Source organism: Camelus bactrianus, chromosome 35, assembly GCF_048773025.1.
Source record: "Camelus bactrianus isolate YW-2024 breed Bactrian camel chromosome 35, ASM4877302v1, whole genome shotgun sequence".
In the NCBI taxonomy this organism is placed as follows: Eukaryota; Metazoa; Chordata; class Mammalia; order Artiodactyla; family Camelidae; genus Camelus; species Camelus bactrianus.
In genome coordinates, this window is record NC_133573.1 from 7,090,046 (window position 1) to 7,114,902 (window position 24,857).

The 24,857-nt window shown below is 40.4% G+C and overlaps 1 protein-coding gene and 1 long non-coding RNA gene across 3 annotated transcripts; both read left to right on the plus strand.

The window, feature by feature from the left end:
- Positions 1-166: 166 nt before the first annotated feature.
- LOC141576054 (uncharacterized) lies at positions 167-13,695 on the plus strand. The gene is made up of 2 exons (XR_012504283.1): positions 167-571; positions 4,488-13,695. It is a non-coding gene; the product is annotated as an uncharacterized LOC141576054 (long non-coding RNA).
- Positions 13,696-15,094: 1,399 nt separating this feature from the next.
- Positions 15,095-24,501, plus strand: ACBD7 (acyl-CoA binding domain containing 7). Of its 2 annotated transcripts, XM_045519883.2 has the most exons (5): positions 15,095-15,155; positions 20,449-20,566; positions 20,672-20,734; positions 21,246-21,357; positions 21,590-24,501. In XM_045519883.2, the coding sequence occupies exons 1-4, from the start codon at positions 15,144-15,146 to the stop codon at positions 21,317-21,319; spliced, it is 267 nt and encodes an 88-aa protein (XP_045375839.1). In that variant the 5' UTR covers positions 15,095-15,143; the 3' UTR covers positions 21,320-21,357; positions 21,590-24,501. The 2 variants fall into 2 exon arrangements, with proteins under 2 accessions (XP_045375839.1, XP_010957691.1); XM_010959389.3 differs by having other exon boundaries at positions 21,246-24,499.
- Positions 24,502-24,857: the final 356 nt, after the last annotated feature.

Here is a 24,857-nt window from a genome sequence, read left to right on the forward strand (position 1 = left end):
AGGGGTGGGGAAAGTGAGGGGATGAGCGGGCTGCACAGGAAGGATCCGGACAAGACCCTCCACCGGCAGTGCGCAGGCGCAACATCTGTCTCGCGAGACCTCTCGTTGCTGGATAACCGGCTTTCTGTTATCTGGGGCGGGGTCTGGGGACCAGTCTGCCTCTGTTAGCCGCCTGGAGGCTGGTTGTCTCGCCTCACGCCGCTCCCTCTTAACTCAGTTTCTACCTTTTAGCGCCTGCAAGAATCCAAGCCCCTCTCGCTGTTGTTTTTGACTTGCCTGACGGACGCAAAACCCCGACCCAGTGCCCCCATCACCGAGTCCCTGCCGAATCTCCGGCACCGATGGAAATCAAGATGAGTGGGGGATAGGAGAGTGGATTGAGGGAACACTGTAGGCGACCGTGAGCCCCTAGAAAGAGGAATGTAAAGACTTCCTTGAGTCCTGCTCCAGCAGTTCCGAAAACTCCCCCAAACGTCCACTGTGGCTACTCCAGCCAATGGAGACTTTAATGGGTTACGGAGTCGCTGGGAAGTCGTGGGCAATTGTGAAACGGCTGAAGAACATTTTCAAGGTGAGGGATCTGAATCTGTTGATTTACCCTTGGTGAGAACTTGAAAGACCAAGACCGTAGGTTGTTTCTGACTCAGTGAGCCTTCTCCCTCCCCAGCCCCTTTCTTTTTCTTTTCCAGTCTAACTTAGCACTTTTTTTACTTCTGAACATCTTCATCCTTTTCTCAATCTCTTCACTGCTCGTTTTGTTTCCCATTCATTGATCTAGTTTCTATATTTTCAATTTTCATCACCTACATAGTACCTGACTGGCCATAGAAAGAAACAAAACACTATTATGTGTGGGCAAAGAGTGTTACAGGTTACACAGGGTAAAGTACAATGTGATTTTTTTTTAAATCACAATTAGAAAAATTAAAAAGGACAAATTTACAACAACTTTGAGTGTAAAAACAGGCTTTTGTTTCATAAAAAGAATAGTGACAAACCATCATCATGATAAACTGCAAACATGGCAGTTCTAGAGTAGTCTCAGATCATGAAGAATTTTGAGGGCAGCGAGCCCTCAATGTCCAACAAAATTCCTCTGTTCTTGAAATGTCACTTACCCTCTCAATTCAGCTTTGCCCTGTTTTCTATCATGCCTGCTGCCTTACTCTTTAGTAACAAGATGGGCATTTTGGGCATTGGAAGGCAAGAAGATCGTGTCTTGTGGTTTTTTTGATATAGTATTCAAAATCTTTGGTGGGGTCTAGCCTTTATTACTAACACTGATAAAGGCTGTAACCCTATGCCCTAAGGCAAATCAAGTGAAAGACAGTAGGTACAACAACAGTGCTGGCTATGTTTCATAATAGCTTAGACTTCATAAATCATCCAACCCTTGAAAAATATTAGGTACCATCTAATAAACTCTTGAAAGAGCTTCAGCACCCACCCCTCAAATAATGTTTTAAAAGTTAAGGCTAATTACTCTCAAATGGACACAGTTTTGAATGTAACTTAACTTTGGCCTTTGATTTGGTAAATTGCTGACTATGGCTATCTTTGTTAGATTTATACTGAGTTAGATTACCTGGGCCCAGTGATTTTTTTCTGGCTTCTTACAGGATCAATGCAAATAGTCATGTTTAATGGTGGCACAGCTGAGATTAAATAAAATGTTAAGTATAAGAGTCATTGCAAAGTCATAATTTTTTTCAAAGTAATGAAAATATAGTACTTCATCTATTGTAAAATTACAGGCTAATGACTTAGTCCTACAGAGTGCCTCTCAAACCTTCTTCAGTGAACCCACACTGACTTAAGAACTAATAAAGTATCATTTCAAAGTTTAAATAATGATAAGCATAAATCACATTTTATGTGGTGCCACCAAATACATCTTTAAAGTTCTCAGTAAAAACTTTTGGATTAAAAAGATGAGAAGTTATTCAGAGTGGAAGGTAATTATTTATCATTTTAAAAGAATGAAATATTTGTGAATCTTATTTTTAAAAAATAATCCAATAAATATTTTAATATCAAAAAAATATAAAGTAGACTCAAATCTCACTTTTAAGCTGTAAGACAAATAGAAACATATGTGATTGAAATGCTAGAGCAGCGGGAAAGAAATATGTGTAAGTTTTTGTTCCCCTAAGGTTTCAGATTTATAGCTTGATCGTGATCTCAGTTTATATTTGCCCTATGAAGATTCACAGCCACAGTATTCATGCCTCTGGAGCAAGACCAGCCAAGGTTGAAATCCTAACTTCATCACTATCAAGTCACATGACCCTAAAGCAAACTAATTAACCCTGTCTATGAAGTGATAAAAATAGGAACATGTTCTGAGGATTAGAAGAAATAATCTACTTAAAATGCTTGGCATGTACAAAGTGCTTAATAAATATAACTGATGAATCCAGTGACGATCTGAATTAAGAACTAGGTTACTAAAAATTAACTGTGGCCCCTATGATTTTAGTGTTTCTGTTCTAAGACTAGCAATATGAGTTTTACTAAAATGAATAATGTCTTCCCATTTGTACCACACAAACATTGCAACAAAAAAGGAAAAAGAAGAAAATTCTATGTCCCAGTTACTTCTAAACACATTTTCTTTCAGTGTTCCCTTTTAACTTGTTTCATATTTAAATGTGTATTTATATTGTTAAAATAATAATAGGGATTAAATTTTGTTTTCTGATTTTCTTTCCATATAGACATTTTTCTTCCATGTTTCTCAAAGACTTCAAGTTATCACTTTAACTCTTACGTATTTGGTATCCTATACTGAATGATCAGTTTACTTTTTAATGATAACTGTTAACAGTTATTTTACCCTACAAATCTTCAATTTAATCTTTGAATAATAAAGCATTCTTTTCATATTCACTCTAGAATTGGACTATGGTTAGACTTATATGCTTGCCAGGATGAGAAGTAGAACCAGTAGGAGATATATCAACAAACCCTACTCTCAACAGAAACTAGGACAATGGAGTGGAGATACTTTTACAGGTGTCTCTCATCAGATATGGAGGCCTTGCCCCAGGAGGAATCACCAGGCTTTAGGCCAAGACCCAGGTCAGACTGCAGTCAAGCCTGGCCCACGTGGTCATGGGGAGACATGAGAGGTTGTCAGAGGGCCGAGGCAGAGCAGTCCTTCTATTAAAAAAGAGAAATTTGGAAGACCTTAAATCAGATGGCCACAAAGTTAGTCTGGGATTTTTTTAATAAATTTTATTTTTTTAGAGCTTTTATTTCTAAAGGAAGGGTCCTAGAATGATAAGATGCTAGATTTTAGATTTTCCCTAGGTCCTAAAGAACCAGCATCAACTGTGGAAATGATAGAAAATGGGCTTCAAGAATCTGTTCAAAATAAGCCATAGACATACATAAACAGGCCCTATACTTCTAGAATTATTTAAAGTATAGATATTTATGTGAATTAAATGATCACAGGATTCTTTTTGAAACAGTATGAGAGCAAGTGATCAAGAAGCACTTTTAAGATAGAAATGAGCACCTGTGTCTCTGTATATGTATTAGGTACAAAAAATATAAATAACATTTCACTTTGTTCAATAGTATTTCTTGAGCCTCTTTTATGTGTTAGGCAATGTTCTAGCTGCTGCTATGTAGGATTGAAGAAACCATTGCTCTTTCTTTTCTACCTCCCTTCCTTTTTTCAATAGAAAGCAGTATTTATTGAATTCTAATTGTTGAGGATAAAGCAGTGAACCAAAATTCTGATGGAGGAGACAGACAATATACATATATGTATACATACACATATATATGTGTCAGATGATTACATGCTATGAAAAGAAAGAAAGCAGAGAAAGAAGGAAGAGGGTACTAGTATGGGGTGATAAAAGGCCTCACTGAGTAGTGACATTTGAGCAAAGACCTGAGGAGGAGAAGGACCAAGGTGTGCAGAAACCCAGGGAACAGTGTTCAGAGGTGAGGACCCTCAGGCAGGATGGTGCTTGAGCTGTTAGAACAGCAAGGAGGCCCCATGCAGGGGGAACCCTTTGAGAGAAGATGAGGAGAGGAGAGAGAAAGTGGCTACAGGCTGTAGATCAGACTAGAGATACTTCTTGTCCTGAAGGCTTCCTGGAGGAGGTACCCTCTAGGCTGAATCTTAAAAGAGGAATTGGTCAGTTAAGAAGGTAGGGGAAGGGCACCCCAGACAGTGGAGCAGCAGCAGCTCTTCAGACACCTGGAGAAAAGGGGATGTATAGTAGTTCAGTGTACCTGGGAGAGGGTGTGTGTGCTTGTGGGGAAGGAGAGCAGTGAGATCATGGACCACCACATATATTAATCAGTGGCTCTACTGAGGCAAGCCAAGTTATCATTTCAGACAATAGATCTCCAGCCTGGCTGCATCACTCCTGAGGATGGTTACTTCTTACTCCACAACCTTTAAATTGGAAATCACTGGTGGTGGGAATTAGGCATCTAGTTTGTGTTTGTATTTTTCCTCCCAGATGATTGAACTCGCAGCCAGAGTTCAGAAGTGCTCATCTCGACAGTAATATCCACAGCGACCTAAAGCTTCAGTGTGATTCCTATCAAAATCCCAATGGGTATTATTTGCTGAGATAGAAAAACCCATCCTAAAATTCACATGGGATCTCAAGGGACCCTGAAGAATCAAGTCAATCTGAAAATTAAGAGCAAAATTGGAATGTTCACACTTCCCAATTTTAAAAACTTACTAAAAAGCTATAAATCAATATAAACCAAACCTATGTGGTATTTCCATAAAGACAGACACATAAACCAGTGGAATACAGAAACCAGAAATAAACCCTCATATATGTGGTGAATTATTTTTTGACAAGAGAGCCAAGGCCATTCAAAGGGGAATGGACTGTCTTTTCAACAAAAGATGCTGGAAAAACTGGATATCTAGTGCCGAAGAATGAAGTTGAATCTTTACTTACACTTTATACAAAAATTAACTCAGAATGGATCAAATACCTGAACTTAGGAGCGAACATTATAAAACTCTTAAAGCATAGGAGTAAATCTTCATTTCAAAATGCATTTGGCAGTCATAAGTTGGATATGATACCAAAAGCACAGGCAACAAAAGAAAAAGTAAATTGGGTTTTCATCAAAATTAAAATTTCGTTCATTAAACAACACTATCAAAGAGACTGAAAAGACAACCCACAGAATGGGAGAAAATATTTACAAATCATATATCTGAATAAGGGATTAATATTCAGAGCACATAAAGAAACAGAATATATAAGAGAAAACTCGACAACAAAAAAACCAATTCAAAAATAGGCAAAGGACTTGAATAGATGTTTCTCCAAAGAAGAAAAACACATGTCTAGTAAGTACTTGAAAAGATACTCAGCATCCTTTGTCAATAGTGACAAGCAAATCAAAACCATAATGAGATACCACTTCACAAGGATGGCTATTATTAAAATAACAGAAAATAAGTTTTGGTGAAGATATTGAGAAGTCAGAACCCTTTTACACTGATGGTTGGAATAAAAATGGTGCAGCTGCCATGGAATAGAGTTTCTTCTAAAAGTTAAACATAGAATTACACTATGACCCAGCAATTCCACTCCTGGGTACATACCCAAAAGAACTGAAAGCAGAGGCTCAACAGATACTTGTAAACCAGTGTTCATAGCAGCATTATCCACAATAGCCAAAAGATGGAAACAATTCAAACATCCATCAATGGATGAATATATAAAATGTGATATATACATATAAGGGAATACTACTCAGCCCTAAAAAGAAATGAAGTAGATCATCACATCCTACCCAGTGATACCGGATGGCAGGAAGTTTTCCCTCATGCATTTTTTCTATCAGCAAGAAAAATCCTTCTAAGAAGCCCTAACAGGCTTCCTTTTATGGCTTATTGGACACAATTGCTAACATGCCCACACCTACACCAGTCACTGGCAGAGATGAATGAATCAAACAAGACTGGCTTAGACCAGTTGTGAGCCTTCTCCTGGAGATGGTCCCTGAGCATCTGATGGCTCCATAACTAAACAGAAGTAGGACTGTTGACAAAAATGAAGGGGGAAATGGCTGCTAGGTGGGAAACCATTGGTATCCCCAGTAGGGAGACCTTTGGTTTAAGGGTGTTCAGTTGCAGAGTATGTTAATTGGATATTAACATGTAAAACACATACAATATTATCACTAAATGGTGGGGAACAAAATTATGAGCCATGGGTACTTTAATTCAGCCCTGTCTACATATCATCATTGAAACAACACAAATGGAAAGTGGTTGGCAGTGGTGCCTTGAGAAGATAAAGTCCTGAGCTACCATTATATCTTAATAGGTTGGGTAAAAAGTGGAAGATTTTTATGAACTTTCACTTTGAAAACTCTAAAATATAAATATTAAACTAAATGAAGATAAAAATGCATATGGTCAGATATATTCTTTCTCTGAAATTTGTTACAGCGATAACGTCTTGGTTAATTTTTTGCAAGGAGTTCTCTTAAAAATACCCTAACTTTAAAATGACAGGAAACATAACTTTCCATGCCTAGGTGATGTCTACTTAGTTGTTCATTTGGGGAAATTGTATTCATTGTTTGTTGCTTCAGGAAGTTATATTTATTAAAATGTTTATTGTAGGAAATGATTTATTCATCTAAAGTTGTGACATAGTCACATGCACCATAGTCGCTAATCCAGTGTTAGGACATCACTGACTTTATAACTTTACTAGTTTAAAAGTGACTGGACCCAGTTGCTTAGTTGGAAGGTATTAGGAACTCTGTTTTAATTTTCTCCCTATGGATCTGTTTGTAACAAATTCAATACTACTAACAGACTCATTTCATATACACAACACAAATATAAGTCTTTTCACTTCCACACTTGTGAATATTCATCATTGACAGATATTTAGACCAACCAGACTGTGAACAAATTGAACCAATCACACAAAACCATGTATCAGAAATAGCCATATTTTAGTAGTTAATGTAACATTTAAAACCACTTACATTTATGGGGGAAAAGCTACTATTTCTGATTAGTGACTAGTAAAATAGATTAAACTCATCACAGAAAATGTAACAAGCAGGAAAAATAAATGGGTGGAAAATTTTCATCTATGTTTAAAAGAAAATCTTTGAAAATGCAGTTTGCTTCATATATAAATTTTATTTTCCAGTGTAGCCAGTATGAGCTCTTCAAAGCCAAAAATCATTATAGCTTTTCAAACTAGAAATGAAAAAGCCACAGATTTTAATTTTAAAAAGTTAAATGTTGAGAGCCATAACCCATTAAGCAAAAAGCATTTTGGAGTCCTCAATAATTTGCTTGAAAGAAACAAGTGGTCTAGAATCCCCAAAGTGAGAAAACCACGGTAGATGATGACCAGCTTTGATGGCCTGATTTCTTGTTATGGCCTTGCAAGAAGCCACTCTTAGGAAAAGTCAAGCTTCTAACTTCCTGGCTTTTCAGTTCTTGTAGCTCAAGAAGCTGGTTTTCAGTGACCTGGAGAACTCTGACCAATGTTTCTCATTGACATTGCAGGATTTTTCTCCATTTTGTCTATTACTAATTTTTACTTTTTTCCCCATTTTTTTCTTTGTTCTTTTTCTTTCATTTTTCTTTACTCTTCTTTTTCTTTTCTCATTTTCATCTTTTCTTTACTTTTTTCTTTTTCTCATGTCCCCCATTTTTAGATTCTTTTTGTATTTTTTCCTTTTATTTCATTTGTTAGTATTTGTATGTGTGGCACTGTGTTTTGACTCTGTTATAAAATCAGCTCATCAGGAGGAGTATGGAAGTGATTTTTTTTTTTGAGGTGATTTGGGTCAAGTTTCTGATCAGCTTTTCCCAATTTTAAGTTGACCGTAGGACACCTTGACTCCCAGGTCAGCAGTGAGTCCAACATGCTCTAGGCATCTCAGTCATCTCTGCTGAGAAGGACACCCATTTTGACAACCACTAGTTCTCAAGACCATTGCCATGGGCAACTTGACCAAGCTGAAGTTGGCTCAGTACATCCTGAGCTGGGAAAGAGGAAGTCATGAAGACCATCGACAAGACTTAGGACACTCGTCCAAATACCAGAGATGGTTCCTTAAAGTAAGAATCACGAAGGATTTGAACCATCCCAAAACAATTATTTGTAGTGATCCACTCTGCCTTGTCAGGAAGTACTCAATGGAAGCGATGTGTCTGAGTACTTAGTAGTTCACGGAAGTCCTCAAGAAAAGAGGTCCTGGCAAATTCCATCAGTGGAGTCCTGTCACAGGGTGTGCATTGTTCATCAAGTTAAAGATAGAACACCTGCTTTTGGATGTTGATATGAAAATCAAGTTTGAAGACTTTGGTTTCACCAACGATTCACCTTTGGCAATAAGCTGGATACCTTCTTTGGTACCCCCTTTGTGCCACCCTGGAACTCTTCCAGGTCCAAATAAGATGGATCTGCAGTAGATGTGCGGAATCTGCGGGTCATCTGTTTATATACTGGTCAGCAGACCCCCACACCTTTTGATGGACTCCTGCCTTTAGGGAGCTGCAGGAGTGGGTACTCAGTGAATATACCATATATCCTTTCACATGTTCAGGAAATGTGGAAAAACTGCTCCAGAAATTTCTCATTCTCAACCCCAGCAAGAGAGGCACTTTAGAGCCCATCAGGAAAGATCTGCGGATGAATACAGGTCATGAAGACAAAGTGGAGCTTGCGTGGAGCCACTGTCTGTCTCCCAGGAACCCTGGCTGACAGTGGAAGGTGTCCGTGTGACACAGGGAAGAGATCCAAGGCTCACTGATGGCCAGAAGTACAACCAAATGATGGCCATCTGTTTGCTTCTGAGGTGCAAGAGAGCCAAGCTGGAGGGCCACATCTTCGCCCTGAAACCCCAGGCTTCAGTGGATCCAACCAACTGCAGCGCACCGAGCATCCACGTGGAGTTTCCGCCAACATACAGCAGGGCGGCGTCAGTGAGCTGGCTGCCCCCACCGCTAATGCTAATTCCCCCTCCGAGAATACTCAGAGGAGCAACTCAGAACATAAACTACCTCAGGAGGCTCCGACATCAGGATGGGAGGGCAGCAGCAAAACCAAGGAACCTGCCGGTCCCTCCACCGGCTGGAGAGTAAGAGGGCATCTCACTACCAGCAACAGCGACCAAGTCACTCTCAGCCATCAGCATAAATCAACGCTGGAATTGCCTGCTTTGGGAGGGGGCCAGCCTTGGCCAGTCCTCCATGCAGAAGGGCGAACAGCCTGATGGTGCCAGGGGCGGGGCCACCACAGCGTCCGCAGCCCTCCACACCCCAGTGTCCCCGACAAGGCCACGCTGGCACCGGGGATCCAAGCGGTGCAGCTCAAGCAGGCCTCAGGGCTGTGCCCCACAGAGGGAACCCGGGACGTGTCTCCAGCCCAGCACAGACTCCCAAGTGGGTCCCTTTGGGCCCTTCGGCCTCCCGCACATCAGAAAGTAGTGGCAGAGCCACAGAAGGAACCAGTTTCCCGCAGGATGTGTCCAAAGGAAACTCCATCCACCTGGGCACACTCGGAAGAATAAGCGCCACCTCGCCAGTCTTCCCTCTGATAACCAGCCAGGACCCGCAGGGGCCACTGGGGGCCTCTTCGCCATGTTCAAGTTCAAGTTCATACTGAGACATCTACGTTTCAGGTTTGCCAGGAGGAACGTGAAAGCAGAAGCCTATGGGAGCCACTCACACCTCTTGGAGTTGCAGCCGAGGCAGTGAAAAAGAAAAAATGTGGGGACGCCAGGCCTCGCTCACTGTACTGACATGGAGTCTGAAGATCATGAGCTTCATGGAGCCCAAAGAGAACGTGCAGGAGATTGGCCAGGTGCTAGAAGCAAACAGCGGTCAGTGCGAGCTGAACAGGAAATCTGCTCTGTTCTGAATGTCGAGCATCCCGGCCAAGAGGAACCTTGCATCCGCAGTGGAGGATGGAGAGGCACAAACGGTCGGGGCCGTCTCTCGACGGAGTTCCTTTTCATTGGGCAGCCGCACCTCTCCAGGCTTAGAGAACACTGCTTTTCAAATCACTGCCGCTTAACCTTCAAAAGGAGGCCTGGAGCCTCCAGGGGGACAAGAGAGCCGCCGCACCCCACCTGGACGTTTGCGCCAGGACCGTCATCTGCAGCAGGGGGCCCACTCTTCCGCTCTTGTTAGGGAGGGGAGTGGGTGTTGCTGGACGGTAGTTAGGTAACGTATCAGAACCCTTAACGGATTCTTTCTCGGGACGTCCCATAGGTGACTTTTACTGAGGGCCTCAATAGCATTAGAGCCATCTCTATGCCAAAAAGATTTTGGAGTTTATCATAAGAGAGCTGGGATGTCACTGCAAGGTGCACGCAGCAGGTCGTGTAACCAGGTGCCCTTTGTATTATAGGACACTGACTCTGGCTACAGGTTGGAAAATCAATGGGATAAACAACTGAGTTTCCCATGTGCTTTTAAAGTGGGCTTTAACACCAAGGAGTTGAAAGGGAGGGAGGCAGCAAGCAAAAAAATCAGCTCAAATGTCATTGGCATTTGAGTGGGTGACCTCTGGTTTGTAATTTTTTTCCATTCTACACAATTTAGTCCAGAATACAAAAACGGGAGGATGATTTCTCAACTTGTTTTATGTGCTAGCATAATGATGATACTAAAAATCAGAAAAAGAACATTCTGACTGGGTAAAGAATCTGTGGTATATTTATACAAAGGAACAAGATCAGAGTGACCATTATTATATTATAGTTATATCATTACTATTATTATGATAGCATTTGGTATTATAGTATAGGCCCCAGCTTGCGCAGAGAGGCAGTGAAAAGAAAGAAAGGTGTGAGGACTAGAAAGGAAGAAATGAAACTGTCATTTATTCATAGATTGTATGTTTGCTATAGAAAAAACCCAAAATAACTTACTGAAAAATCATTAAAATTAAAAAGATTTATAAAGGCTGCTAGATAGAGTCAATGTACAAAAATCAATTCCCTTCCTCTATATCAGTTTCAAACAGCTAAAGAAATTTTTTAAAAGATGCTACCTGTAACATCAAAAGTTATAAAGTTATTTAGAAATAAATCTACAAAAGATGTGCAAGACTTTCAATTGGGGAAAATTAGAGCATATTCTCTAAATAATAAGACAGTTAATTGAAAAAGATATGTGGAAGTCATAAATAGTTAAACTTTGGCTTAATTGTGGAAAACAGTATGGAGATTCTTCAAAAGACTAAAAATAGACTTACTGTATGATCCAGCAGTCCCACTCCTGGGCGTATATCCACAGGGAACCTTAATTCAAAAAGATACCTGCACCCCAGTGTTCATAAGCAGCACTATTTACAATAGCCAAGACATGGAAACAACCTAAATGTCCATCAACAGATGACTGGATAAAGAAGTTGTGGTATATTCATGCAATGGAATACTACTAAGCTATAAAAAATAATAAAATAATGCCATTTGCAGCAACGTGGACAGACCTAGAAATTGTCATTCTAAGTGAAGTAAGCCAGAAAGAGAAAGAAAAATACCATATGATATCACTTATATGTGGAATCTAAAAAAAAAAAAAAAAAAGACAGACAAACTTATTTACAAACAGAAACAGACTCATAGACATAGAAAACAAACTTATGGTTACCGGGGTCCGGGGGGAAGGGGGTGGGAAAGGATAAATTGGGAGTTTGAGATTTGCAGATACTGACTGGTATATACAAAATAGTTAAACAAGTTTATACTGTATAGCACAGGGAATTATATTCAATATCTTATAGTAGCTTACAGTGAAAAAGAATATGAAAACAAATATATGTATATTTGTGTATGACTGAAACATCATACTGTACACCAGAAATTGACACAGCATTGTAAACTGACTATACTTCAATTAAAAACAAAAAAACTTCGGCTTAAAGATATCAGCCTCCACCTCCTCCCCCAAACTGATATGGAGTTTCAATGCAATGCCAAGAAAAATTCAAGAATTTTCGTCTATGGAAACTCATGGATGTTAAAATAATTATAGAAGAGTGCCTAAGACAATCCTCCCTGAAGAAGAACAAAACTTAGAGGATTCAATGATTAAGACAGTGTGATGTAGGTGGAGGGATAAACAAGTGCAGAGCCCAAAAAACGGCTCTAACTGCTGTGTATTGCTCCTTGCATTTTCTCCTAAAGCCACTCTAATCAGGCTTGACCCCCACCCCCACGATGACTGCATTAAAACTTCTTTCAGGTCATGGATAATCTTGACAATGACCCAAATCCAATTGTTAATTCTCAGTCCTCATCTAACCAAACCCTCTCCTTATTATGCTTTCTCAACAGCACATTCTCTTGGTTTTTCTCTTACCTCGATAATCACTTTGCTCTCTCTTCCTCTTCTCCTCAAACTCCTAATGTTGCAATTTCCCATGGCCCAATCTTCAGTCTTCTTTCCTTTTCTCCTCTACATACGTTCAATTCCTAGGGCCATCCAATCTCAAGGTTTTAGACACCATCTCTATGACCATGAGTCCCTAATTTACGTACCCAGCCCAGATGAAGCTTGGATTTCCAACCGGCTATTTGGCATCTCCACTTGGATATCCAGTATGTCAAACATAGCGTGTCCAGAACTGAACCTCTGACCTTGGCCACCCCACCAAACCTCAGTTACTCAGGCCAAGTATCCAAGCATCTTGGAGTTATCCTGCCTCCTCTTTCTTCCACATCCCATGTAGAATCTACCAGGGACTCCTATTGACTCTACTTTCAGTATATATCCAGAGTCCAAACTACTTCTCACTCCCTCTACTGCTATCACCTGAGTTGCAGACACCCATAAGTTCTTCCCTGGGTTATTACTGTAAGAATCTTGCTTCCAATCTTTTTCTTCGAGGTTATAGCAACAAGAGTGATCCTTTTAAAAAGCAAGTCAGATCATGTCAGTCCTCACTCAAAACCTTTCAATGGTCCTGTTTCACTCCTGCTTATAGCCAAGTGCCTTTGTGCAAGGCCTTCTGTGATCTGGTCTGCATCTCCTATCCTCTGACCTCCTCTCTCACCACTCTGCTCCAGCCACACTGGCTCCTTACTTCACACCTGCCAGGGAAGCTTATTCCTTAGGGCCTTTGTACTGAATGCTGCCTTTGCAAGGGAAGCCCTTCCCCAGGGATCTTCCTGGCCAGCCCCCTCACCTCTTTCAATTTTGACTCAAATGTCATCTTCCTAAGAGACTTAACCCTGATCACTGTATTTATAATATCAAGTCACATCCTCCACTCTACATACACAAGATTCTCCATCCTTTGCTCTGCTCTTTTTGAAAATAGTACCTATCACCTAAAATCTTTAAATAGACTATATAATTTCTTATTATATGTGTCTATTATTTGTCATCGCCTATCAGAATGTAACACAAGGATAGGGATTTTTGTTTGTCTTGTTGATTGATGTTTCCCAAAAACATGGAAGAGTGCCTGGCTCATTTTGGCACTCAGTAACTATTTGAATGAATGAATGAATGAGTGAGTGAGCGAATAAGGAGGATAGGATGGAATGGAACCAGGAGAGTCACAAAGTGAAAGGGAAATGTTCTATTTCTTAAACTGGTGGCATGTTCGTAAATGTGCCCTTTATTTTCAAAATTTTACGTGTATATGTACATAATCAATATTTAATAATACAATAAAAAATAACTTGATGGTTCAACTTGACTCACTCCCTAAGGGTTCCACAAAGCCAAGTTTTCACTAGATGTAATATATTATTAGCACTGAATAGAGGACAAGTTTCCATTGTTTCTTCTTTTTGTGCTCTGAAGACAGGACACCCATGGCTCTGGTATTCAGTCGGGGATGCAACTCAAGAGAAGAACATGTTTTGAAAAGTGTTCTTAAAAGAATATTCTAGACTTAGAGAATAAAACAGAGCACAGTGTGACTTCCCTCTCTTCTGATTTCTCATAATGACTATAATGCCAAAATGTCTCAGTCGCAGATACACAACAACATTGGACCTCACTGCAGTATTTCTCTGATGACACACGGATAAACGGGGCTCTCTCCAGCAGACAGAACATTCACTGTTTTGAAGCTGTCATTTGCTTTTGTGCCTAACAATGCATTTCCCATGGTATGGAAAAAAAAAAAAAAATCCTGCCCAGTGCATTTTTCTAATACTTGCTTTTTGTTCTTTAGTTGGGAACTCACTGGTTTCACCATGAAAATATTTTTTAGAAGAAAATAAAACACCAAGGGATGTACATGAAAAAGTAACAAATACGTTTTTAAAATAATTTTACGTGAAAGCAAATTAAAATGTTTGGGGGCCTTGAATTGCTTATACGTTGTTGCATTGTTACTGTCAAATCAGTAACTTTCTTAAAATTGACTTTGCCATTTCTTCCAGTCATCTTGCTCCACGAGGCCTTCTATTTAAAATAAAGAATCCTCACCCCATTCTGTGTCTGCAGACTAGGAGAGACATTGAGCTTTCTTCCCCTGGAGAATGGGGTCAAGTTGAATAGGAGAGTAGTCCTGTGCCTTACTCTAATTGAGAACGAGTTCGGGTGGTTGCCCCACGTGTTCAGAATGTTAAGTGGTCTTGCTTTTAGAAAGATGAGATACAAATTACCAGCTTTTACCGTTCCCAATGGGCTGTGCCTAGAGACGGGTCGGAAGATTGAGGTCTGAGTAAATGCTGTCTTCTGTCCAGCTTTCTAGGAATCATACGGAGGACAGAGGTATTTATAAAAAGGAATCCCAAGCGAGGTCCGTGCCTTGGGGAGACCTCTCTGGATTTCCTGCAAACAATCTCTTGAGAAAGAATCGGGGAGCAAGCCAAGGACTGAGGCGAACTCATTTAAATTCCCTGCCTTTCGCCTTGCCAGTTGCAACAGGGCTGGCAGCGGACAACCCTCAGGAGGACCCTAGGGCACCAGCACAGGCGCCACGGCCAGAGCGGGTGCCACTCACCGCCCAGCCCCGCCCCCCAAGGCCAGCGGCCAATGGAAGCCAGCCAGGCCCGGGAGCGCACCCAATGGGAGCCTACCCAATGGGAGCCTGTGAGAGGTGGTGCGTAGCTATTAAATAGGCGGAGGGAGGCGGGATCTGGGGAATCCAGCGCCGGGAGTGTGGCCGCAGTTGGTTGCCGCCACCATGTCCCTGCAGGTGAGCCTGGGCTGAGCCGGCTGTGCTGGGTGGGGCGTGCTCCCGGGGAAGGGGAAGGACGAGTGGGGCGTGGAGCCAGTGTGACGGCCCTCTGGTGGCGGGCGTGGACCCCGCGCTTGGAGCAGTTGATGCGGGTGGTCCTCGCCCCACCCCGGGAAACTCCCACCCCGTCGGAGCGCCTCCCTATTGCAGGTAGTCCGCACAGGGGCCACCTGTTGACTGCGCGCTGGGTTCCCTATGGAAACTCTAGTGAACCCGGGGACTGGTTAGATGCAAAGTAGGCACGGGCCCTGGGGAGGGCGGACGCCAGGTTGCCCCGGGAGGACCACGGGGTCCCTGCTCCGCCTGCTCTTTCCTTCTTGGAAAGGGTGGTTGGGTCTCACCCCCGCCCCTTGATCCTTGGTACGATCCAGGGGCTCTCCTAAGTAAGTGCAGAGGTCTGTAAAACCATGATTGAAAATCACCGTTTTTCTGATCTGGGAAGGGGGTGGGGGTGGGGAGTATGTTCAAGCGAGAATTCGGGGGAAAGAGAACAAATGTAAAGTAAAACCATCGAATTCCTTCACTCAGGTGATAACCACGCTAACATAATGGGTCAGTTTCTCATATATTCTAGAAACGTGGATGTACACATACAGATGTGTATGTGCGTGTTTATAACCCACCGAGCCTGCTATTTATATAGTTTTGCTCTTTTTGTGTGTGTGTGTGTATTTTGAACGGTTTCTCATCACTCAATATTCTGAAATATGTTTTTAAATGTCGGGCATTGAATGCATGGCAGGAGGCACCCAGTGTGAGTGTTGCTGCTGACGCTGTGGTCACTGCCACGGCAGAAGTGGGGTCAGGGGGCCTAGTGGTGAAAACATGAATAGGAGAGGGTCTCAGGAGATGCCTTAAGGCAGTTGTTTTGAAGACCCTCCAGCGCAGTTGATGGGGCTGGGAAGAATCACGTGCACACTCCTGGACACAGCTCCCAGAGAAGCAGCTCAACAGAGGCCGAAATTCCTCACCAGAAGCAATGAGCCCAGCTTTACAGCAGCTCAGAAACATCATCAGGCTTTCCCTTGGGCCCAGAATGCTTTGACCTTAAGTGTAAACAGCTGTGTATTTCAGCCTGTTTCTCACCTATGATAACTTTCAGACCCTTCTAATATCCACTCACATATTCATTCATTCATTCAACAAGGAGGTACTGGGCTCAGATGGGCTCATACCACCTGCCAGCACTCCTCCCTGAATAGCCTAACACTGCCCTGCCCTTAGGAAGCCTGGGGCACAAATGTAGCATTTTAACTTTGTCCTTATTATAGACAAACAAGTGCACATTACAGAAAATTTGGAGAGTATAGAAAGTATTTTTAAAAATTAGAAAACTGACCAATAATCAAAGACAATTAGTACTGACAGTTTTAGTATATTTCTTTCTAGTCTTTATTTTTTCTAAAAGTTGAGTGTATACCAACAATGTTGTATTCTTTGTTAAATCATAAAAAGTATTTTTCATGTCTTGCTTCAGTGCAAGTACTTTTTTTTCCAGTTTTTTCTAAAACTAGTTTTTTTTCCCCTAAAAACCCTTACAATAAAAATAATAGCAGCTAAACTTTCTTGGGTATTCATTATGTGCCAGGCATTATTTAAAATATTTTATGTATGTTGTTAACTTATATCCTCATAGATAAGTTTTACATGTGGATGGGTAGTGTTACTGTCTCATATTGTCTCATTTTTCAGATGAAGAAACAGACACAGAGACGTTAAGTAACCTGCCCAAGATCACACAGCTCTTAAGTGGTGAAGCTGAGAGTCAAACCAAGGCAGTCTAGCTCCAAAACCTGTGTTCTTAACCATAACATTATAAAGCAGCTGAGAGTTTCCTAGAAAATAACTCAGAAAGATGAGGCAGGGAGTCTGTCCTTCATCCTGGCCACGTGCACCCATGCTTCTGAGACCCCTCCAGGGACTGATCAGGTGGCTGGGCTATATTCAAGGATATTTAGTGTAGAGATCCTGGCCTCTGGCTTACAAGTGATTTTTGTTCATCACAAAACAACTATTCTAGTTGTGCTCTGCCCTGTCTTTGGCGCTAGATGGAAATTTTATCCAGCAACTCTGCTGAGATCACTGGGGTTCTGATGTTACAGTGGGCTCTCCACTTTCTCTACCAGATCTTTGGATCAAAAGGGAAGTCTGGCTTTAGAGAAAGAAATCAGGGGGCAGGGATAGAATGCCTCTTTGAGCATCTCTTGTTTGATACTCAGGCTGCCGACAATTCTTGCTTACTCCTGATTTCAAACAAATAGCACAAGATAAAATACCATTTATTTAAAAAAAATGGAAAAAATGTTATTAAGGAAAATAAACAGCAAAGCTCTCTGTTTCTACTAGGTTTGTTTTTTTTTTTTTTAAGATTCCACAGATAAGTGAGATCATACAGTATTTGTCTTTCTCTGACTTATTTCACTTAGCACAATACTCTCAAGGTCTGTCCATGTTGTTACAAGTATCAGGAGCTCCTTTTTAATGGCTGATTAATATTCTGTTATACACACACACACACACACACACACACACACACACCCCATATTTTCCATCAGTGGACAGTTAGGTAGCTTCCATGTCTTGGCTATTGTAAATAAAGCTGCAGTGAACACGGGCGTGCACATATCTCTTCAAGAAAGCAATTACATTTCCTTTGGATAAATACCTAGAAGTGGGATTGCTGGATCGTATGGTAGTTCTTTTTAAAATTTTTTTGAAGAAACTTCATACTGTTCCCCACAGTGGCTACACCAATTTACATTCCGATCATCAGTGTACAAGGATTCCTTTTTCTCCACATCCTCACCAGCGCTTGTTGTTTCTTATTTTTTTGTAATCGCCATTCCAACAGGTGTGAGGTGATATCTCATTGTTGTTTTAACTTACATTTCCCTGATGATTAATGATGTGGGGATTAAAATATAAAGTAAAATATAAAATAAAAGATTAGTGATCTTTTCAGGCCATCTGTATGTCTTCTGTGGAAAAATATCTCTTCAAATCTTCCAGCCATTTTTAAATCATATTGTTTTCTTTTGTTTGTTCTTGAGCCATATGAGTTCTTTATATATTTTGAATATTAGCCCCTTATCAGTTTACAAATATTTTGCAAATATTTTCTGATTTGCAAGTATTTTCTTCCATTCAGTAGGTTGTCTTTTCGTTTTGTTCATGGTTTCCTTGCTGTGCAGAAGCTTTTCTGTTTGATGTAGTCCCACTTGTTTAACTTTGCTTTAGCTGCTTTTGCTTTTGGTGTCAAATCCAAAAACTCGTTGGTAAGATCAATGTCAAGATGCCAACTCCCTCCATCTTTTTCTAGTTGTTTTACAGTTTCAAGTTTTACATTCAAATCTTTAATTCATTTTGAGCTGATTTTTGTATATAGTGTGAGAGGAAGTTCAGTTTCATTGTTTTGCATGTGCTGTCCAGTTTTCCCAGCACCACTTATTATAGAGACTGTTCTTTCCCATTGTACATTCTTGGCCCCTTTGTCATAAACTAATATGCATGGGTTTATTTCTGGGCTCACATTTCTATTCCATTGATCTGTGTGTGTTTTTGTGACAGCCATACTGTTTTGTTTGCAACCACTTGTGATGTTCAAAATCAGGACATGTGATGCTTCCAGCTTTGTTCTTCTTTCTCTAGATTGGTTTGACCTATTCAGGGTCTTCTGTGGCTGCATATACATTTTAGGTTGCTTTTTCTATTTCTGTGAAAAATGCCACTGGAATTTTGATAGGGATTGCATTGAATTTGTAGATGGCTTTGGGTACGATGATCATTTTAACACTATTAATTCTTCCTATCCATGAACATGGAGTGTCTTTCCACTTATTTGTGTCTTCTTCAGTTTTTAAAAGTAGATAAATTGAACATTTTCAATATTAAGAATTTTCTTTGGTCTCCTAGGGCAGTCTAGCAATAGGAATAAAGGCAATAATAAACAAATGGGAACTAATTAAACTTACCAGCTTCTGCACAGCAAAGGAAACCAGAAGTAAAACAAAAAGACAACCTACGGAATCGGAGAAAATTTTTGCAAACAATGAAACCAACAAAGGCTTGATCTCCAGAATATATAAGCAGCTCATATGACTTACTAAGTAAAAAAAAACCCAACCCAATCCAAAAATGGGCAGAAGACCTAAACAAGCAATTCTCCAAGGAAGACATACAAATGATCAAAAAGCACATGAAAAAATGCTCAATATCACTAATTATCAGAGAAATGCAAATCAAAACTACAATGAGGTATCACCTCACACCAGTCTGAATGGCCATCATTCAAAAGTCCACAAATGACAAATGCTGGAGAGGCTGTGGAGAAAAGGGAACCCTCCTACACTGCTGGTGGGAATGCAGTTTGGTGCAGCCACTGTGGAAAACAGTATGAAGATTCTTCAAAAGACTAGGAATAGACTTACCATTTGACCCAGGAATCCCACTCCTGGGCATATATCCAGACTGAACCCTACTTCAAAATGACACCTGCACCCCAGTGTTCATAGCAGCATTATTTACAATAGCCAAGAATTGGAAACAGCCTAAATGTCCATCAACAGATGACTGGATAAAGAAGAAGTGGTATATTTATACAATGGAATACTATTCAGCCATAAAACCGACAACATAACACCATTTGCAGCAACATGGATGTTCCTGGAGAATGTCATTCTAAGTGAAGTAAGCCAGAAAGAAAGAAAAATACCATATGAAATCGCTCATATGTGTAATCTGAAAAAAAAAAAAAAAAGAACATAAATACAAAACAGAAACAGACTCATAGACATAGAATACAAACTTGTGGTTGCCAAGGGGACAGGGGTGGGAAGGGGCAGACTGGGATTTCAAAATTTGTAGATACTGACAGGCATATGCAGAATAGATAAACAAGATTATATTGTGTAGCACAGGAAAATATGTACAAGATCTTGCGGTAGCTCACAGTGAAAAAAATGTGACAATAAATACATGTATGTTCATGTATAACTGAAAAATTATGCTGTACACTGGAATTTGATACAACATTGTAAAATGACTATAACTCAATAAAAAAATGTTTAAAAAAATTTTATTTGGTTCTCCATATCTAATACACAGATACACTGTCTATGCAACAGGTAAGGACCAGGGGAAGTGTCCACGAATTAAACTAAGGATAATTCTGGTGGAAACAAAACCTCCCTCCTCTTTAAGTTCCCCCAAAGTCAGCAAGTACACTGGGTGCCTCTTTTTCTTTTTCCATTAGGGTTACTTTGATAAGGCAGCTGACGACGTGAGGAAGCTGAAAACCAGGCCAGACGATGAGGAACTGAAAGTCCTCTACGGGCTCTACAAACAGTCTGTAGTGGGAGACGTGGATATTGGTATTATGCTGTCGTTTAAAAGTAACAATGCACTTTGTTAATGGTGTTTCTAGAAGCATAGGGTAAAAAAGAAACCTGAAGATACATTTATCCTTCTTTTGGCAGAGTGTCCAGGAGTGTTAGATCTAAAAGGCAAGGCTAAATGGGAAGCCTGGAACCTCCAAAAAGGTGCTTAATATTTTTTTAATTGGTGTATAGTCAGTTTACACTGTTGTGTTAGTCTCTGGTGTACAGCATAGTGATTCAGTTTTATATATATATATGGACACATTCTTTTTCATTATACGTTATTGCAAGTTATTGAATATAGTTCCCCATGCTATACAATAGGACCTTGTTGATTATTTTGTACATAGTGGTTAGTATCTGCTATTTCCAGACTCCCAGTTTATCCCTCCCTTTCTCTTTCCCCTTTGGTAACCATAGTTTGCTTTCTCTGTGAGTCTCTTTCTCTTTTGTGAATAAGTTCCTTTCTGTCATTTTTTGGATTACACATAGGAGTAATAATCATGTGATACTTGTCTTTGCCTGACTTCACTTAGTATGATAATCTCTAGGTCCACCCATGTTGCTGCAAACAGCATTATTTCAAAAGTGGTTAATTTTTAAATAAGTTAAACAAACCTTCCTCATTTCCCAGTACATCAGTCTGTGAAGCAGTCTTTTTGTATCTTTCTAGGATTATCGAAGGATGATGCCATGAGTGCCTATATTTCTAAAGCAAAAGAGCTGATAGAAAAATACGGAATCTAGAATTCAGCACATAAGAAAATTTCCCTTTCGGAGCCTTGGTAATGGTATCACGACCTAAGATTTAGGGGAGGGACGTGCCATTAACTCTTTCCATATCATGAGTATTTTTGCTATTAACACGAATTGCAGTTCTTAACTAGAGGTATGCTGAAACTACATATTTAATGAAATTTTACTTGCTAAAACCAGACAAGTTTTAGAAGTTGTTTTACAGAAGTATTGCTCTGGTCGCGTGTGCACAGAAACATTAACATTGGTTGGTTCTTCTAGCTCATCTGTTTTTCTTCAGTGAGCTGTTCTTACTGGTGTGATCAAAGCAGCTGATTAAGAACCAGTAACAAGACTCTTCCTCGTTGCACATGAAGCTTTGAGGTTTCCACTGTCACAGGGCCTTGGCAGTCACGGACATCCCTGGTTCCAGCCCTCTCCCTGTGATGTCTTTACCAGATAACTTGAGGCAAATCACTAGGCTTGCTTAGCCTCATCTGTAGAGTAAGGGGGAAAAAGTCAGTCTCCCAGGGCTGTGAGAATGGAATGAGATAACTGATTATCCTGCCTTCATTTTAAAGCATATCCTGTATAAAGCCTAACAGTAAGCAACAAAGTTTTTAAAAAATTAACTTGCGAGTCTATCTAAAGCCCTTCAAAGAAAGAAAAAAGCCATCATGGGACTATCAACTATTTGTCTTTAAATTTTTACCTTTCTGACAAATAGAAAAATCAAGCTGAAATGTAGAAGCTAGTGATGACAAAGTGTACAGTGACTGTGCTTCTTACATCCAGTCTTATCAGAGTGAAAAATGCAGAGTCTGAAATATCATATTGGACCAGTTCTCAATCTGATGTGCCTGTACACATGGTCTCTGAAAAAAAGGTAATCTCATTTACACGGTCCTAAAATCTATTTGAGATTCCACTAGCTAAAAATCCCTTCGAACAGTGTACCTCTATTCCCTGAATAAGGATTCAGCCTTGGTGTCATATGACCAGAGGGATAGATTAATTTCATATGACTTTTTTAAAAAGTCTGGATGGACTAGATGATTTGCCAGGGAATTATAATGAGTGAAAAAAGTCAACCCCGAAAGGTTACGCACTGTATGATCCCATTTATGTAACATTCTTGAAATGGCAAAATTATACACAAAGAGGATTGAATAGTGATGGCCAGGGAGGAGGAGGATTGGGGGTCAGAGGAGGGGATCCAGTGGTGATGGAATGTTCTGCATTCTGACTGTATCTGTGTCATCTTCGGGCTGTGATATTACACTAGACTTCTGCAAGATGTTGCCTTTAGGGGAAACTTGTTTCTTAGAAACACCTGTGAATCTACAGTTATCTCAAAATAAAAAATTTAATTAAAAACAGGTCTCACTTGATTTCTCACCTGGAAAACTTTAAAAAGTAAAGATGATTCTCATTTCTACTAAGTTTTGCATAAAGACAGTCAGAAGTCTTCCATGATGAAGTCAACACCCACGTCCAACAAAGAGAAGGCATTAGCAGGGATACACCGAGAGCTTGGAAGGTTCCAGGTGTTCCCTCGTGCTCCTCACCTCCAGCCCAGAAGCCTGGCGTTGGCTACGTTGTGAGATTCCCATTTGTGGACTCTCTTAACTGAAAATTGTTTGAATGAATAATCACAAATCCACATTACTTTAGCACCAGAGGGTGCCCCTGGAAATTGTATCCTACCAAAGAATAAAGCACAGCATGTACTCAACTTTTTTTTTTTTAACATTTAGTTATTTTATTTCTTAGGCAAAGTTATACTGGCAAGTACATCTGTGTGAGGCAATATTTGTATGTTCTTCTTGACCACTGTGGACAGAGTTTTCAACAAAATATGGAGGGAGGGCATAGCTCAGCACTCTACCTGGGTTCACCTCAGTACCTCCATTTAAATAAGTAAATAAACCCAACTACCTCCTCGCAAAAAAAATTTTTAAGTAATTATGAGAGAAACAAAATATAAAACATCACAAAATAGCATACTTTGCAAAAACATGAGACTTTCAAACATTGTCTATCCAAGTGATCATAAGAAATCTCTTGAGAAAACGGAGTATCTGTGAAGCAGTGAAAAAAGCTGCTTCTGCTAACAGCCTTATAAAACCGAGAATATGATATTTTAAAAAGTGCTAGTATGCAAAGAAGATGGCTCAGGCTTTTAGGGAAAGTGATTTCAGTTTAAACCACATGTGGCAGAAATGATGGGTCTGACAGCTCTACCATGTATAGATTTCACGTTTCCGGGTTGTTGATTTTGCACAGTTGAAATTAATGAGATAGTTAAATAGGGTGTATTATTAAAATTCCCTTGTAAAAAACAAGCTCTCTACAGGTTCTTAACAAAGTGACTTTCTTCATGATAATTGGCAAGCAAAGTAAAATGAAAGTAGGGGAATTTTGTGGAATGTCCTCACTGTTCCAAGGTTAATGTTGTGTCTGTGTGTGTATGATGTAACTTGAGTCTAAAACGTTTAACGTAATTTGCTGGAGGTCATTTTTCACCCAAATTAAGTGCATTCTAACTCAAAGCCCTCCCCCCCTTAATTGACTTTATATTATTTATGCTTTGTTAAAACTGAATGATACATTCTGAAAAATACCTTTGTGCATTTCCCTTAGTCTTATTTATTGAGACTATTATTTTTAAATTGTAACAAAAGCATGAGCCCACATTACATGATCCTAAACATACCAGTACTTTAAAAGGTGACGTTTCAGTGTATAATGCTGTGTTAAGCAGTTGAAGCCACAGGAAGAGGCACCACTTGCATCAACATCGAGTTTGTTGTGAAGATCGCGGGAGGTAACAAATCAAGATATCTGATTGGACAGCCAGGATTCCAAGAGACAAACATTGTGGGGGAATTTGGGATCTGCCAGAGATCACAGGATCCACGCAGCACTGGGGATACGGTGCCTCTTCACTCCCATCAGTGGGCATCTGTGAACCCCATTTGGAGTGTTCTGCCGTTACTCCAACTCAGCTCATTTTCCCGACTTCTGCTTCTTTTCCTTTTTGTTCCTTTATCTGTTTCCAGCAGTTCCACTTTCTCCCCACGTCTAATTCTAGTTGTCATCACGCAAGGCTGAGACAGCCTGTCGGGTGTGGCCTTTGAGTTTGACCCCTCCATCTGCCAGGGGCCAGGCTCTCGAGTGGCTGTCCATGGGAGGCTCACCCTGGGCCACTGCCAGAGCAGCAGCAGGGCTTCACAGAGCCTCAGTCGTCCGAGTCCGAGGAGCCCCTTAGAAGAGGGCCAGGGCAAGGGAGTTCTGAGAACCTGCCAGGACGGGTGGCAGTGATTGTTCAGGACTCTTGTATTTTAACAGAGAGGTAGGTTATATTTCTTCATTAAATAGGACAACACTATATTTCAAAAAATGATATCATGTGTGAGCCACAGTGTGTTAATGAAGCGATCCTTTCAAGCCTCTCCCTCTCTGTCATTTTCAACGTCCAGGTAATTGAAGGGAAGAAATGGATAACTGATCAAGCAGGAATTTTTGTTGACAAATTTAACACGGATGA